Genomic DNA, 16,252 nt, shown 5'->3' with positions numbered 1-16,252 from the left:
TCATCAATAATGCTAATTTTTTAAATTAATAATTGCAAAAAACGTTATAAACGTTAAAAACGTTATAAACGTAAGTTTCAGTTAAACTCATTTGAATTTCCCGCTCGGAGGCAAATTGCCGGGTAAGATGGCGGCCGTCCATTTGGGGACGCTGAAGAAGATGCTGATGTTGTTTTAATAGATCTCGTTAAAAACTTTCCCTTTCTTTATGATAAAAGTGCAACAGATTTTAAAAACGCAAAGAAGAAGGAACGTACATGGATGGAAATTTCTGAATATTTAAAGTTACCAGGTAATTTTTTATTATTTTTATAAATTATAAATTTTATATTTCATAAGCCATCAACTACATATTTTTCTCTTTACTTTTTTTACTTTGCTTTTATTAACATTTTTTTTATTGTTAATTACAGTTACGGATTGTCAAAATAAATGGCAAAGACTTAGAGAAAAATTTTCTCGTGAAAAGAAAAGAAGAGAACTAGAAACCCGAAGTGGCAGTGGAGCATCTACAAGACCTACGTTCTTATTATATAACAACATGAAATTTTTGGATTCTTTGTTAAAAGCAGGAAGTAAGTTCTATTACCTTTCTATAAGATAAATTAGATTACATGCTTTTTTATTTTTATATATAACTATTGCTTCCTCATAGAGGAAGCTTTGTTTTCGTAAATTCGTATATGAACCTTTGACTGCGTATGGCTCTAATCAACCAAACTTAAAAGAATTATATATAAAATAGGGGTAGAAGAAACCAAAGAAAAGATTGTTTTTTGAGTTTTTAATGTCAATATGTTCAGTGTTTTAAAACGTCGAAATATTGCATTTAAAAAAATGTCGGTATGTGTGTATGTATGTATGTATGTATGTATGTATGTATGTCTGTGCCAAATTTACAGAAATTTCTATAACTCCAGAACTGATCAACCAAATCTTAACGAATTATATATGAAATAGGGGTAGAAAAGACTGAAGAATATAATAGAATTAATAAAAATTGTTAATAATAAAGAGGTTACCGATTTCTATTAAAAAAAGGTTTACCGAAATTTTTTAATTTTATTATATTCTTCAGTCTTTTCTATATTTCTATTTCATATATAATTTTTTAAGGCCGGTATTCATAGTCGGGTCTTATATCCAAGATCGTCTTAAGTATAGTCTTAAGGCGTCATCAGCCAATCAAAGGGCCATATTAGCATCTTAAGACATCACTTCCTCTATGAGGAAGCTAAGTGCAAATTTCTAATTTACACAATTTTTTTTTACTTACTTTACTTTCTTTTTATTTTAAATTTGTTTAATTTTAATATAATAAAATTATATGATTCATATAAATTTAACCAGATTTGATCTATATTTATAATATTTTAACGTTATATACTTGTAAATATGTAGTTTAATTGTATATATTTCTGAATAGTTATATAGATGTTTTTTTGTTGTATTCTCGGTATTTTTTATAATGTAATTGTTTTATAATTAATTGTATAATTAATTTTTAGAACTTATACAAACATTATACCACGAGGAACACATTTTATTTCTGATATGCCAAAAACTAAAAGTATTTTACAAAAGAGTAAGCCAGTTGAAACTATTAATAGGTGAGTACAACTCATTTAGTGATAATTTAACAAAGCTTTAATTCTTTTGTTTGTAAGATACAAATAATGGTAAAATATTTACTAGTTTAGCCATAATTATGTTACATAAACTAATAAATAATTATAATCTTTTCAGCATTTCTGCTCGATCTGAGGTGTTAAAATCTTTATCACCATTATCAATACAGTTGTCTTCATCATCTGTATCTTCATCTCCATTCCTATCTTCAATCTTATCTTCATCACCAAGTATTAATGAAAATTCATCATTAATGCAATCATGCACAAAATCTACGCCAGAAAATTAAGAAATTTCGTCATTAGTGCAACCATGCATAAAATCTATGCCAGAAAATCAAGAAATTTCGTCACTAATGCAACCATGCATAAAATCTACGCCAGAAAATCAAGAAATTTCGTCACTAGTGCAACCAAGCATAAAATCTACGCTAGAAAATAAAGCAATTTTGTCATCAATGCAACCATGCATAAAATCTATGCCAGGAAATAAAAAAAAAGCAAAAAATACAATTATTCAAGAAGCGGACGAAGTTGAACAATAGTTTATGAATTTATCATCTGTTATGTCTCAACATTTCTCAAATAAGCAAAAAATGGATGAAGATGATGTTTTTGGTAGCACAATTGCATATCAATTAAAATAGAAGAACCACGGAAGACACAATTATGAAGATTTTATATGAGTTTTAAAGATAATTTTTTATTACATCTTATAACAGTTATGTTAAAATCACATTAGGTTTGCTCTCTGTAGCTGAACTGGCTGCACTAGTTCAGAGTTTATCTTTTTCTTTCTAATGTGGAGTAAAAAAGATAAACTCTGAACTAGTGTAGCCAGTTCAGCTACAGAGAACAAACCTATTGATTTATGTCGAGATGGTTCTTGTTGTACAACTGCAGTAGGGTTTGCATAATTGCATACAAACATACAGCAATCTTAGAGCTATTAAATATTTTAAGTCAAAATGTTAAGTTTGATTGCATGGAAAAAAGCATATAAAGACTGATAATTTTATTTTTGTTTAGTTGCTACGTAATTTTGTCTGTGGATAATATTTAGTTTGTTGTTTGTATGCTTTATAAGTTGCTGTGCACGTTTTGTTTATTTAAATTTTTTTTTAAATTTTATTTTTTATTACAAATAAAATAAACATAACATTTTTGTTTGCTTGAAAATAAACTTTTATTTATAACTTTAAGACGTATTAATGTGTTCTATAATTACAAATATTATTTTGTTCAAAATGTATTAAAATTTTTTACATTTCATATTACAATTCAAACCAAAGTAAAAGTGATATTAAGTTATATGCATTGTTGCCACTTGTTTTACATTAATTATATATGTAATTCAGCATATACATATGTATATTTTTGTACTTTTGATACAGAAATAAAAAAGTAAAAATTGTACTGGATATATGGTATTTATTCGTATAACGTATGATACGTAGATCCCACATGTATACGTTCATATTGCCATGTAACTTCACCTGCGGATGATAGCAAATATTCAGTTAAAATGTCTCTTTGCTCGTATGCTTCGCAAGTTGCCCTATGTGCACTGCAAGGGCTTAGACGTTCTATTCCTTCGTTTTCATCTCTCCATCTTCCTGGTATTACTGTTCCCATATCATTATCATGATCGACAAAGTTTGTTGGGCAGTATGTTTGTTCGCATGATGATTTTTTGGCGTTTTCAGTCATTAAAAAATTGTGTAAATTTACGCATGTTAAAACATATCGATCAACAGTTGATGGATGAGCACAAATTGGGCGACGAAGTATTCGCCATCTTGATACTAGAATACCAAAAGCATTTTCGATTGTACGTCTTGCACGTGATAAACAATAATTAAATATACTTTTGTTATCGCTTAAATATCGACCAGAATAGGGACGCATAACATTTTTATACAATTGAAAAGCCTCATCACCAACGACAAAATAGGGCAATTCTATATCACATCCAGGTAATTTCCTTGTTTCATGCGATATATTAAGTGTGCGATTATATAATGCTTTTCCAAATACTGATTTAGATAGAACACCAGCATCACAAACACTGCCAAAAGCACCTACGTCAACTACAGTGAACTTATACTCATGATCACATATAGCCATGAGTACTAAGCTAAAAGTCTTCTTATAATTAAAATATAAGCTCCCAGATTTTGGTGGTGCTTGTATCTGGATGTGCTTTCCATATATCCATTGCACCAATTGTGTTTGGAAAATTCCACCGTTGCCAAAAGCCCGTGCTTATATTTTTCCACTCATTCAATGTCGGTGGATTAAGATACTCAGTACTAAGTACGTTTAAAATTATTTCGCATGTTTCCTTAACTATGGAATGAGCAGTTGATAATCCAATGTGATATGCTAATGCTATTGATGTCATTTGTCCACCTGTTGCAAGAAACCTATTTTCAAGAAAAAGGATTTTTTTATTATCCATCTATCAATAACAAGGTTCAGAATTGAATTTATTTATACAACTACCTAAGTGTAATAATCAAACGCTACTCTGGAGGCAAGGCTCGCCAATTAGATTTTTTTAAATATGGTCCTATCTTGCTTAGTAATAAATTAAAAGTATCTTCATCCATTCGTGTATATTTAAAAAACATATCTGAATCTTGTTTCAATTCTTGAAAGAGGTGGTCAAAATCTCCTTGATAAAATCTTAATGTATTAATTGGATGACACCACCATCTTCTCTTATGTTTTTTTAATAAACGACGTTGACGACGTCTGTATAACATATAACTCAAACATGACAAAGCATATAACTCTTCGCAGCTTCCATATTTCAATTTTTAGATTTTTCAGAGGATATATGTCCAGCAACACGGATTGCACAATATAATATTACAAATCCACAAAATATATATATGTCAATTTGAATTTGTTCTACAGTGACGATTGAACGTTTTCTTTACGACGCTGCATATGCGTACAACATATATAAAGATACATAATTTGTGTAGCACTTTTGTTATTAGATATGTGATTGGTTCATTTCTTTATGCATATGCCATGGTTATGCAGCTATGCAAACTTCGTCTGAATTGACCCTTATTATGGTTAAGATTGTGCATATGCTTATGGGTTTATGCAAGTTTGTGTGGATATAGCTTTAGAAGAGGATTATATACATATTTGAAAAGTATTATTTTGTAATATGATTTTTCTGAATGTTGTTAAAAAATATTTTAAAAACGTACGGAAAATATATTTTTCAAATGTTATATACTCTGATGACATTTATTTGAGATCAATGCAACATTCAAAATTCCTTGTAATTTGGACTTAGAAATAACGTTGGTAGTACATTAAATTTCAGTTGTTATAATAATGTTATTGTTTTATATTATGCGCAATAACGCTTATCGCGACAGCCATGATGTACATACATTTATTCTGCATATATACGATGCGTGAGTGCGTATATACACGTATGTGGATCGAGCAGTGAGTACTCTTTAATTATTTATATATAAGCATATTTATATATAAGTAAGTAACTATTATATTCTAAAAGTTGTATATTGATGATAAAAACTTAATTAACCATATGTGCTATGAATAGTAGCTGGTGATGCAGGATTCATTTTCCGATTTACAAGATTTACAGGAGAGAGGAAATATCAATTAATTTATCTACGTTCTATAATAGACTTGTCCTTGGACGTATATAAAAAATATCATCAAGGTTTGTCCACGCTATTATTTTCTATAAAATAACCTCAAAATTTTGGGAAAATATGTCAATAATTATCAAAAAAGAATCATTTCCGAGATGATTTATATCAAAGAACAAACCAATGGAATCAATTTGAACAAGGATACTGAATCACTATACGAGGTCTATTTTGACATCTTAAGTGAACTTTCTAGCTTTAAGGTAGTCCTTTCGCCCCTACTGAAAAAAATCACGTCACGAAATTACATCACGAAATCACGTAATAAAATTAAGTAATTACCCAAGGAGCGCCAATGCGCGTATAATGCGCTTTGAATGTACATTAAACTTTGCATTAAATGCGGATATTTGTCCCGCATTATATGCGCATTTAATGCATATTATGGAAGCGCATACCAAAAAGTGCACCTACGCTCATTGATCGAGGAGCCCAATCGAACAGCTAGTGAACTCTGTATATACTATATAGGAATTTTTTGCAGCTTTTAAGCATTGCTGGTGAGCACATTCCAGTATGTGCAGCTATCACAGAAGAAAAGAACATTCTTATTTAGAGAATATATCTTAATTTTGGCATGATAAATGTCATTTATTTAAAATTTCATTTATTTAAAATTCAATTTATTTAAAATTTAAAAACTTAAATAAAAATGTTCCATAATGAGTCAGAAGCTACTCATTTAAATATTTTATAAAACCTGTTATTTATAAATTAAATGCTCAATTTGCATTAATTACGCATTTGAACGCGCGCATTTTGAACACACAATGTGGTTTTGAAGCCAATGCAATTGTACGCGCATTAAAAGCACGTTATACGCGCATTGGTGCTCCTTGGGCTACTTCTATTCAAAAACTTGAATCGAGGACTTGGACCGATTTCTAGCATCGTGTACATACACAATAGGCTTTTAATGGCGTTTTCGATTTATTACTACTCGACCCGACTCGGGTCGCATCAATGGACATGGAATACATACATAGATATGTATGTATTCCACGTCAATGATGCTAGAGTCCTGTATACATGATGCGACCCGAGTCGGTTTAAGTCGCAAATCGAAAACGCTATAAGACCGTACTTACATGCAAGTTACCTTATACATGTAGCACCCAATGTCAGCAACAAAAGTACTTCTGTGATATGTCTGTGATATATTTATCACTATGCTCTAAAAAGCCCCTTGCACAATGCCAAGCAACAGGCAATAGCTAGGAACAGGAAATAAAAAAAAATCGTTCATTAAAAAATTCTAATGCTATGATTGGTTGGCAAAATAGGCAATAGGCACAGAATTTTCAACGTAACGGAAACTCTGTGTCTATTGCCTGTGTCACTCTTTATTCTACATTTATACATGATTTCTGATTTATATTCTCTGTTCCTTTTGCCTGTTGCCTAGCATTGTGCAAGAAGCTTTAAAGTACTATTACATCTCACTCGGCATGTAATATTTCAGAAACATTTCTGCAAAATTCCATTTGAAATATTACACCTTTCATTAATATTTCAAAAATATTTCACGACCGTTTTTACATCATTTCGGCAATGTTTCAATGTCCGCAATTAGTTTAAATTCAACCATGCTGAAAAATTTCGGTAATATTTTGGTAATATTATGAAATATTTCTGAAATATATCTACGAAATATTGCAGAAACACTTCAGAGATATTTTAAATACATTTTACACTGAGAAAAATATTTTATATTATCAAACAAAATTTTGTTACTGACGCAAAAACTATTTGTTGATATGTAAAAAATGAAATATTTTGTTACCGGAACAAAAAAAAATGTATTAAACCGTGTGCGTATAGCCGCCGCACGTTTGTCCAAAGTCCGCTCTCTCAGCCGGTCACCCATCCAAGTAGTATACCGGCGCCTTAATTGTTGCTTGACATCGATGATTGAACAGGGTAGTGGTGATCCTCTAAGTCTGGGTGCTTCCGAAGAAGCGCTCGATTTTCCGCTGTGAGCTCTTGCCGTGTTCGCACGTTCGCTCGTATCTGCCCGTGACAAGCGGCGGACTTCGCATTTCTGAGATGGCTTTTGATTTTGCTCGACTCCTTAATACCGGAGCATCCTATGGAGTAACTGATTTTACGACATCTGGAGCATTCGTTGATATCCTGGAGCAGCCCTTGGATCCCTGGAGCATTCGGAGTGGCGATATTTTTTCTGGAGCAATCACTGGATGATTGGAGGAATTGTTACGTTGTTCACAGAAAGTATTCTCCTGGTGGGGTGAGTTTTTGGCGAAGTAACAATCGGGTATCGGATACTCGCAATTTAATTCAGCCGTTTTTATGTTATTAGTTACTTTTCTTTTCTTTCCTCTTATGCGAGTACCATTCTCTATTCACGTAATCACTTAAATTGCGTGTTCTTTGCGCGCGATTTCACTTTCGTAGTTGGTGTTAAGTTCTTGATATATTGTTAATGTAATTACTCTTTCATGTTTGATTAAGGGAATTTTCGCTTTTATTTCGCAATTACTACGTTTACGCGAGCGTTACTTCTGTAGTAACTTACGATATATCACTCGTTTAGAGCCACCGCACAAGACTCTCGTATGATCACGTAGCGTAACGTAACGTGAGCCAACGTACAAAAAACGTATTGGTTACAGCCGTTACGGCGTTATACGTTTCTTGTGCGTTGATCTACGTTACGTTACCATGCGAGAGCTTATGCGGAGGCTCTTACGCGGAATAAATTATCGTAAGTTACTACAAAATTCTGTTTACGAGAAGGAAAATCCCGTTTACGCGAAGGAATTATCGTAAGTTACTACAGAAGTAACGCTCGCGTAAACGTAGTAAATGCAATGTGCGTTAATTTGATTTTTATATCGCATCGTGCGTTGATTGGTCGTACGTTTTATTTGCGCATGTGATCGCTTATTTGCGCGGGCTTATTGTTTCTCTGCGCGCGTGTTTTTACATTAATCGTTCATTCTAAAGTTTTTAGATATATAATTATTGTAGTTTTCCCTTTATGATCATTTAAGCGAGTTTGTGCATTATATCGTATTATGCTGTACACACGCTTGCGCGCGTGATCGCAACTTAGTTGATTGGAGCTTAAAGTTTTTTCTACAGAATATTACCATACCGTAACTTTTTAATTCAGATAATTGCCATCGTCTCAATAGTGAATGGTAGTGAATTGTTGTGATTGTTTATTTGAAGAAAAAGCTTTGCGTGGTCACACGTATTGTAAATATCGTATTAATTACGAAGTTACAAATATGGATTACATAGAAACAGATATATATATGTATATATATATATATATATAAAATATATTTATTAATAATTTTCTTTTTCAGCGGCGGCGGAATTGGCGAGTGATAATTTATCGAAATGAACAAAAATAGCAAACAATAAATACTCAGCACTTGTTTTCAAAATACGATCATTTTATTAGCATTACTAATGTCTTTTCTTTCACAAACAAAAATAAAATTTATCTTAAAATGTTATTCCTGACCATCATACGTAACAAAAATAAAATGTAATTCACTGTATATAACCATCAGATATCTTTCTCTCTTACTTATTAAATATTTCTTCACATATTAAGTTGTATAAATATAGTAAAACTTATTTTACTGACTTTAAATACATATCTTTTATTAATTTGAAATTACTGTAAATAAATAATATTTTATTAGATTTTGATGGTTTTAACGAAGAACGTTTTGCTGTGATAAGCAAACCTGCAGAAGAAAACGCGCATTCTGCAAATGCTGAAGTTGTAATCGCGGTATGGCATAAATGCAGCATACCAATTTGTACAAATTTGGCAGTGACAACTTCATTTAATTTATTCCACCATTGTAGAGGATCTTCGATAATAGATTCTGACATATGTAAATACTTTTTAACTTCGACAAGAATAGGATCTTCAGGAGGAATAATGCTTATTGTATGTTTCGCAGCCAACTCCAATCGTAATTTTTTAACTCCAAGAAGCTCACATGACTTATTAGGATAATCTGCTATTATGAAAAAGTAAAACTAAACATGAGAATTTAACTTATATATATCATAAAAATAATAATCTTATATTTGGTGATTAATATAGAAGCTGTTGCAAATATAAACTATGTAAGACTTATATATATATATACTACTTATACTAGGCTTAATTACAATATTAAACCTAGATTTTGTAAATCTAGATACTGCAATGTAAATTACCTAGACTAGGTATTGCTTAGATATATAGTTTATAAAAACTGTAATAAAAGTTATATATAGCTCAATGGACAAAATTCATATACACTAATTTTTTTCATTGTAATTCGTAATTTATTGCATATCCCCGCAGGGTTCGCAATCTACTACCAATACTATCCTTCTTCTCTCACTTTAACCCTTTGGACCAACGGCTTAACGTCTCTTTCCGAAAGACGGAGCCCAGTTTTCTCCGCACAAGAGCCTATCTTGCACGGAGGGGCGCAGCTATCGGAAAAAACATTTCCATACTTCTGGGCTCTAGTGGACTCGAACCTGGTTCCTCAGATTACGAGTCTGGCGCTCTACCACTAGACCACACTGCCGCCCATAATTTTTTTATTGTATTAAAAGTATAAATTAATTTTATATAGCATATAATCAAATGGAATCAAATATGGATATATTATTAAAAAATATATTTAATTATATTTCTCATTTTATATATAAAAACAATGTCATTCAATTGGACAATAAGTTTTACTGGAACAAAAATATTTGTTAAAATATGATCTAATCTAAAACGTCGCTTAATATTAATAAATAAGATATAAAAATAATCTAATCTGCTCATTTTTAATATTCAGGGGAATCATTTTGTGGATCATATATATTAAAAATTCCTTAGAAGATTGCTGCTTGTCTGCGAAATATTCAGCAACACCTCTAACACTTTAAAGAGTCGGATCCAGAAGTGCTCTGCAAACATGAGTTTCATGAATTTAAAATCGCTTTTTTATATTTTGTAAAATAATTTCTTTAAGTTGTTTTACTACGAATGAATCGTATTCATTTACACACATATTACTCTCAACTTCTGCCCTGAAAATATTAAAGAAGTAATTCGGTTTTAACATTTTTTTTTTATTAAGCGGTATCCATAATTAATGTAGAGAATCTAAGCCGATTTTTAGTACTTTTTGAATTTTTTACAAAAACCTAAATTTGAGGAAGTTATAGCTTGCTAAAGTTTCTTTGATGTCGGCAACTTCAAAAAGTATGACGTCATTTCTTATATAAAGTATGACGTCACCGCACACTTTCGTGTACTATATTTTCTTCAATTTTGAAGAAATTGCAAAAATTCAAAAAGTTTACAAAGAAAGTATGCCATGATCTATCAGACCGCTTAATAAAAAAAATTTATGAAACCGAATTGATACAACAGCATCTATTAACTCAACTTAAAGGCGGCGCAGGGGTCTACGAAACGCTACGCTAGTACGCTACTGCTGTTCATGGAGCTCGCATTCGCTAGCGCTAACGCTTCATGGCTCCATGAACGGAGTTAATAGCATTAGCGTTGGTAGCGCGGTAGCGATGAGCTCCCCGAACGCACCCTTAAGATGTGTTATTACGAAGAATATTACCACATGCCTCGATGGTCGAATTGGTACGACGCCCTACACGGAATGAGGGAAGATCCAGGTTCGAATCCTGGCTGAGGTAATATTTTTCGTAATAAATTTAATAATTTAATTTAATAAAAATGAGATGCTTATACACAAGTATCAAAGATTGTATCAATTTAGAAAAGACCAAATTCCATGGTCGAAACGTGTCGATTAATCCGACCAAAACCATATAGTTGAACCGTCATGATATTGCCAAACGTTGTCGATTAAAAATAGAGTTTTTCTCGTTAATAACTATTGGCGGAACAAATATATACTTTTCTGTTATTATTTTTAATATTGTAGTGTTTTAAACTCCTCATGGTCTGACAACAATAGTTTTGATACGAGGTTAGAATAAAATCCCAATTCATCTCGTCTATGATTGATTGGACGCACCCACCATCTTCTTAGCACTTTTGCCTTCTCATTTTTAAATATACAGCACACAATAAATTCACATATTCGCAATTTAATAGCAGTAATAGTAGCAACTGCTCTGTCTCTGTATCTATCATGGTGAACAACTAAACCGTCCACATTCGAAATACATGACACTGCACTCTGATTGATTGCTTTAATCAAGTTTACAACGTATTGTTACTCTATTGTAGATTGATCCGTTGTACAAGATTCACGACTACTACTCCTACCCCTACAACCCTACGTTGACGCAATTGTAGTTAGCCTTTAAAGACTATACCTCAAGTCTCTAGTAATTTATTCTAGAGCAATTTATTATTCGATTATTATTGTATATAATAACGAACAGAAATCAACAAAAAATATGCTCAGTTCAACAACTTGCATTATACGCTTAGCGAAGTAAATCTTATCATAATAAAAAATACGTTGCTAATTAAATAGATATCAAAAGTTAACACGGAAAATTATTTTATAAAACGGAAAGCAGTAGTGTGTCCTACAATATGCACATATAAGAAATTGTGCAAATTAAGTGAATATATACTTACTAAACTACCGGGGATTTGACATGGGATTGATAGTTATGGGGTTGGGGGCCGGGAGAGATTTTTAGCCGGTAAATAAGTCCGGCATAACCCTGAGGACCGGCCCCGGGGTATGCGTAAGCATTTTCCTTTTCCAACAGAAAACAAACAAAAAACAGTATCTTAAAATTTGCGAAAGTTAGAACTTCGATCACCGTTTATATTAAATGCATTTATATTAAATGCACAATTTTTTTTTCTTTTGCTTCCTTATAGAGGAAGTTTTGTTTTCATAAACTTCGTATATGAAACGTCTAGTCGTCTAGTCAACCAAATTTTTTTTTTAATATTACATATTTACATATTAAAAAAAAGTCCTTTAACAAAAATTTTCCACAGACATTTATACTGTGGAAAAATTAAAACTTTCTTAAAATCAAAAACAATATAAATTTTTATCAAAATAAGAGTAAATAAAAGGATTGTACTACCTTACTTAAGTGCCAAAATACAACGCGATACAGAGTTAAAAAATATAATTTAAAAGTGCGCAAATTAGAAAGTTGCACATTATTTCCGTGAAAGAATTAACTAACCGATTAAACAAAATGGAAATAAGAAATATCCGCAATTAGTAGGAATCATTTTAGTAAAAACATTAATTATTTAATTCATTTTTGTAATAGTATAACAGATATTAGTCGCAATAAAGTTTATCACAATAAAAATTGTGCAAGTAGAAACTTGCACATTGCTTCCTCATAGTTTTATAGTTTTTAAGTGTGTAAGAGTAGAAACTTGCACATTGCTTTCTCATAGTTTTTAAGTGTGCAAGTAGAAACCTGCACATTGGTTCCTTTTTTTTTTTAACGTGAGGAAATCTTCAACTACCGGGCTACGCCCAGTAGCCTCCCGGATGTTAGGGGGGGGAAGACTCCCTCGCCCTCCGGGAAGAGGAACAAGGGGAGTGTGGGATTCTACGCGTGTCGCAAGCGGCACACGCAGCCTACCCACTAAAACCTCACGGGTGTCCTTCGCTGCGCTTGTAGGGACGCCCCGGGAACTGGCTATCAATACTTCCGGGGCGTCTCCAGCGCTGAGCCCAACTTGGGCTTCCTGTCTCGATGAGTCTGGCTCATCGGCTCGTTATTTAAGCCATCTATCTATCTATGTGTGGCGGGGGTCGGACACCACCCTCCCCCGCCACTCCTCCCATTGTTAGGGGAGGTTTGTCCGGCGCCCCGTTTCCCGCCGGAGACGCTGAACCTCCTATCCTCCAAGATTCCCCTCAATTCGGAGGGAAAAAGCCTGAAGGTGCAGCACCTACTCGTGCCCTGTTCTGATGAGCACGGCACTCATTCCCGGCTTATGAACTTCACCGGAGAATGATTGGGGGGAGCAGATCCATTTACCTGGATCGCTCCCCTCCTCACATTGCTTCCTCATAGTTTTTAAGTGTGCAAGTAGAAACCTGCACATTGCTTCCTCATAGTTTTTAAGTGGGCAAGTAGAAACTTGAACATTGCTTCCTCATAATTTTCAAGTATGCAAATTACAAATTTGAACATTACTTCCTAACAATTTTCAAGTATGCAAATTATAAATTTGCACATTGCTTAATCAACATTTTATTTCGCTCATATGTAAAGTAGTCATGTCATGTAAGCCCATTGCTGTCATGTTGCTGACATGTTGCAGACAACATAACGTATCAATATTGCGGACCGTTTGCTCTTGAAATTGCGTCAACTGATTACATGTATAGTAGCTGTATTTGTAACGTGTTCTATTTCGATGTCAGCAAATTTACAGCAAATATATGAAAACACATGCAATGCATTAGTTTGCTCAATGCTCTATCACGCTTGGCTATCTAGGTCTACGTATAAAAGTATCAAAGTAAAGTTATTAAAAAGTGAATACTTTACGAGATTTCATATTAAATATCATAAAAAAATTTAAAATATCTTAGGAAATTCTTAACAAAAGTGAACTTTATTATAGTATTTTAAAAATATCTCGAAAAGGCTACAAGAATATGCAATTAAAAATAGGGATCCCATTTAAAAAATTTAAAGTGACCCTAATTTGACCTTTAGGACGCCATCTAGAATCAAATTAATGAGGTCAGTAAATAGATCTTTCTAAGCCCTACAACTTCTGTCTAAAAACATTTTTTTCTTGCATTGTTTACGAGACGTTCGACTATATCCAAATTTTTGGCCCACCCTATATGTATGTATAGTTCTAAACATTGAAAAAACGTTAAAAGTAAAAACTAATTAAAAGGAATAAAAATTGAAGGCTCTAGTATTGGAAGTCACCAAGTAGAAGAAGAACGGGCTAACTGAGAGTCAGGCGCGGTAAGCGGTGCGCAAATTTTTCTTAAATAATAGTTTATTATTTTCTCGTACGTTTTGGTCCTTGTATTGGACCATAAGCAACTAGTTGATACAAAAAACATCTTTATTATAATGCGTGATTGCTCCGCGCATTATTGCTTTGCGTATTTCCTGGTATCCTACTTGATGGACAGAGTGAGTATAGCTCCTCCTTAGTCACAAAATCTATCCGCATCTTCATTTTTATAACTCAATTATCTCATTATTTTACGTTAATCACTATATTTTATCGCTAAGAATTGGGACATATAAAATGTCCCCTACAACAAACTCTCTTTATGACTAAAACCAGAAGAAAATTCGCCATGCTAGCTTGCCGTTGAGCATTGATAAAGACCACACGTAGGATAACGCACGACTATATATATGTAGTGTATATACATACTTTCCTTTGATATGATATTTTACTGTTTTATTATATATTGTATATACAATAATGAGATGTTTATACATGAATCTACGCGTTATAATAAAGATGTTTTTTGTATCGACTAGTTGCTGAAGATGATTGGACCGAAACATATGAGAAATTCGCCCGTTTCTCTTCTAAAAGGGATAAGTCGATAAATTTACAAATATGTTCTTTAATACAATTCTGGGAAGTTTTATTCCTAATTACTAGCTGCAGCACTTTACATTCTATGTATTGTTTTTCGCGCACTCATATAGTATCGGAATGTGAATCTTGCCGAATTCTATTGGCGACAGATCTATTCATCCAAATCCTCTCCCGTATCCCGTCTCTTTCCTCCCGTTCGTCCTATTCGAATATATCCTCGTTTCATTCTCAACAGAAAAAGTATGTGAAAGTATGATCAAAATAAGCAAATATAATTTTTGGCGAAGATGCGGCGGGGCGAATAGTGACCATGTCGGCAAGAGGAACGGCAGTCGCTGCACTCATCGCGCGAGAGAAGACCAATTCTCGCAGCCAATATTACGATAGAATACGTATATGCATACGTATGTACATACAGGTATAAGTATAGAAGCGCGGACAAGCGCAAATTTTCTCGCGACACGCGACAATATCGGATAAATGCGATAGAGAAGAATTTTCTTCCGTGCGTTGCGTCATTATACATGGATCGCGCGAGTTGTTAGCTTCGCACATCGTAAATTACGAGAGAGCGTTCGAATCGCCTCGCGGCTCGCCTGCCGTTGCCGCTGGCTGCACGTAGGAATGTGGCACTTCAAAATGGCTGCCAGTTAGTCTAGTAATTTACAGCCGTGTCTGCCTTTGTTGTTGCGCGTGTGAATCGCGGGTTCTCTCGCGAACACCGCGGAATCTGGCGGAATTCGAAGTCGGCCGCAACACGGAGCAATGGTGTTTGCGCGCGAGCGAGCAACCATCCACACACGCGCACGTGCGAGGTGTAATGTACGCGCGTGTCGCGTGTACGTATAAATGTGTGCGTATGTGGTCGCATGCCTACTCCGCTCAAGTCCGATCATCCGTTCGCCCGTTCGGTATCGCACGCACCAGGAGATACTCGGCGCTACTTGTGCCCGATGTCGCTGACATTTATCGCGCTTCACCTCGCATAGTTTTGTCACTTTCGTCACATGGCTCGCCACGCGGCGCGAACGTGAGAAAGCGCGACGGGAATATGCTTGGACAAACGGCTGCTGTTGCTGCCGCCGCCGCCGCCGCCGCCGTTGCTGCTGCTGCTGTTGCTATTGCTACTAGTGCTGCTGCTGCTGCTGCTGCTATTGCTGTTGCAACCACTACTGCAATTACTATTGCCACTACCGCCAATTCTAATGCTAATAATCGCGCGCCCGTCACCATTGTTGCTTCGTCCAGAAAATCCCATCCTAGCGAATTTTTTGACGAGTGGCCGCTCATCGTCGTCGTCATTGTCGCCGTCGCCGTCGCCACCACCGCCGCACCATAAACATCTCGGTGCATTGACAAACGAGCGT

General features: G+C 34.1%; 1 protein-coding gene across 1 annotated transcript; it reads left to right on the top strand.

Moving 5' to 3' along the window:
• The first annotated feature begins 73 nt into the window (after positions 1-73).
• LOC112468569 lies at positions 74-2,720 on the top strand. Its single transcript, XM_025037799.1, has 4 exons — positions 74-292; positions 414-575; positions 1,509-1,610; positions 1,747-2,720. Exons 1-4 carry the CDS (start codon positions 262-264, stop codon positions 1,770-1,772), a joined length of 321 nt encoding a protein of 106 aa, XP_024893567.1. The 5' UTR covers positions 74-261; the 3' UTR covers positions 1,773-2,720.
• Positions 2,721-16,252: the final 13,532 nt, after the last annotated feature.

This window comes from Temnothorax curvispinosus, unplaced genomic scaffold (assembly GCF_003070985.1).
Source record: "Temnothorax curvispinosus isolate PA1 unplaced genomic scaffold, ASM307098v1 QBEX01018632.1, whole genome shotgun sequence".
NCBI lineage: Eukaryota > Metazoa > Arthropoda > Insecta > Hymenoptera > Formicidae > Temnothorax > Temnothorax curvispinosus.
Note: the sequence above shows the minus strand (reverse complement) of the source record. Positions and strands in the feature narration are given on the sequence as shown.

Bases quoted from the DNA above. Each gene is read 5' to 3' on its own strand.
- LOC112468569 (XM_025037799.1), top strand. From the start codon at position 262: ATGGAAATTTCTGAATATTTAAAGTTACCAG. The intron at 576-1,508 runs GTAAGTTCTATT...ATTAATTTTTAG, and splicing joins TTCTTTGTTAAAAGCAGGAA to AACTTATACAAACATTATAC. The intron at 1,611-1,746 runs GTGAGTACAACT...TAATCTTTTCAG, and splicing joins CCAGTTGAAACTATTAATAG to CATTTCTGCTCGATCTGAGG.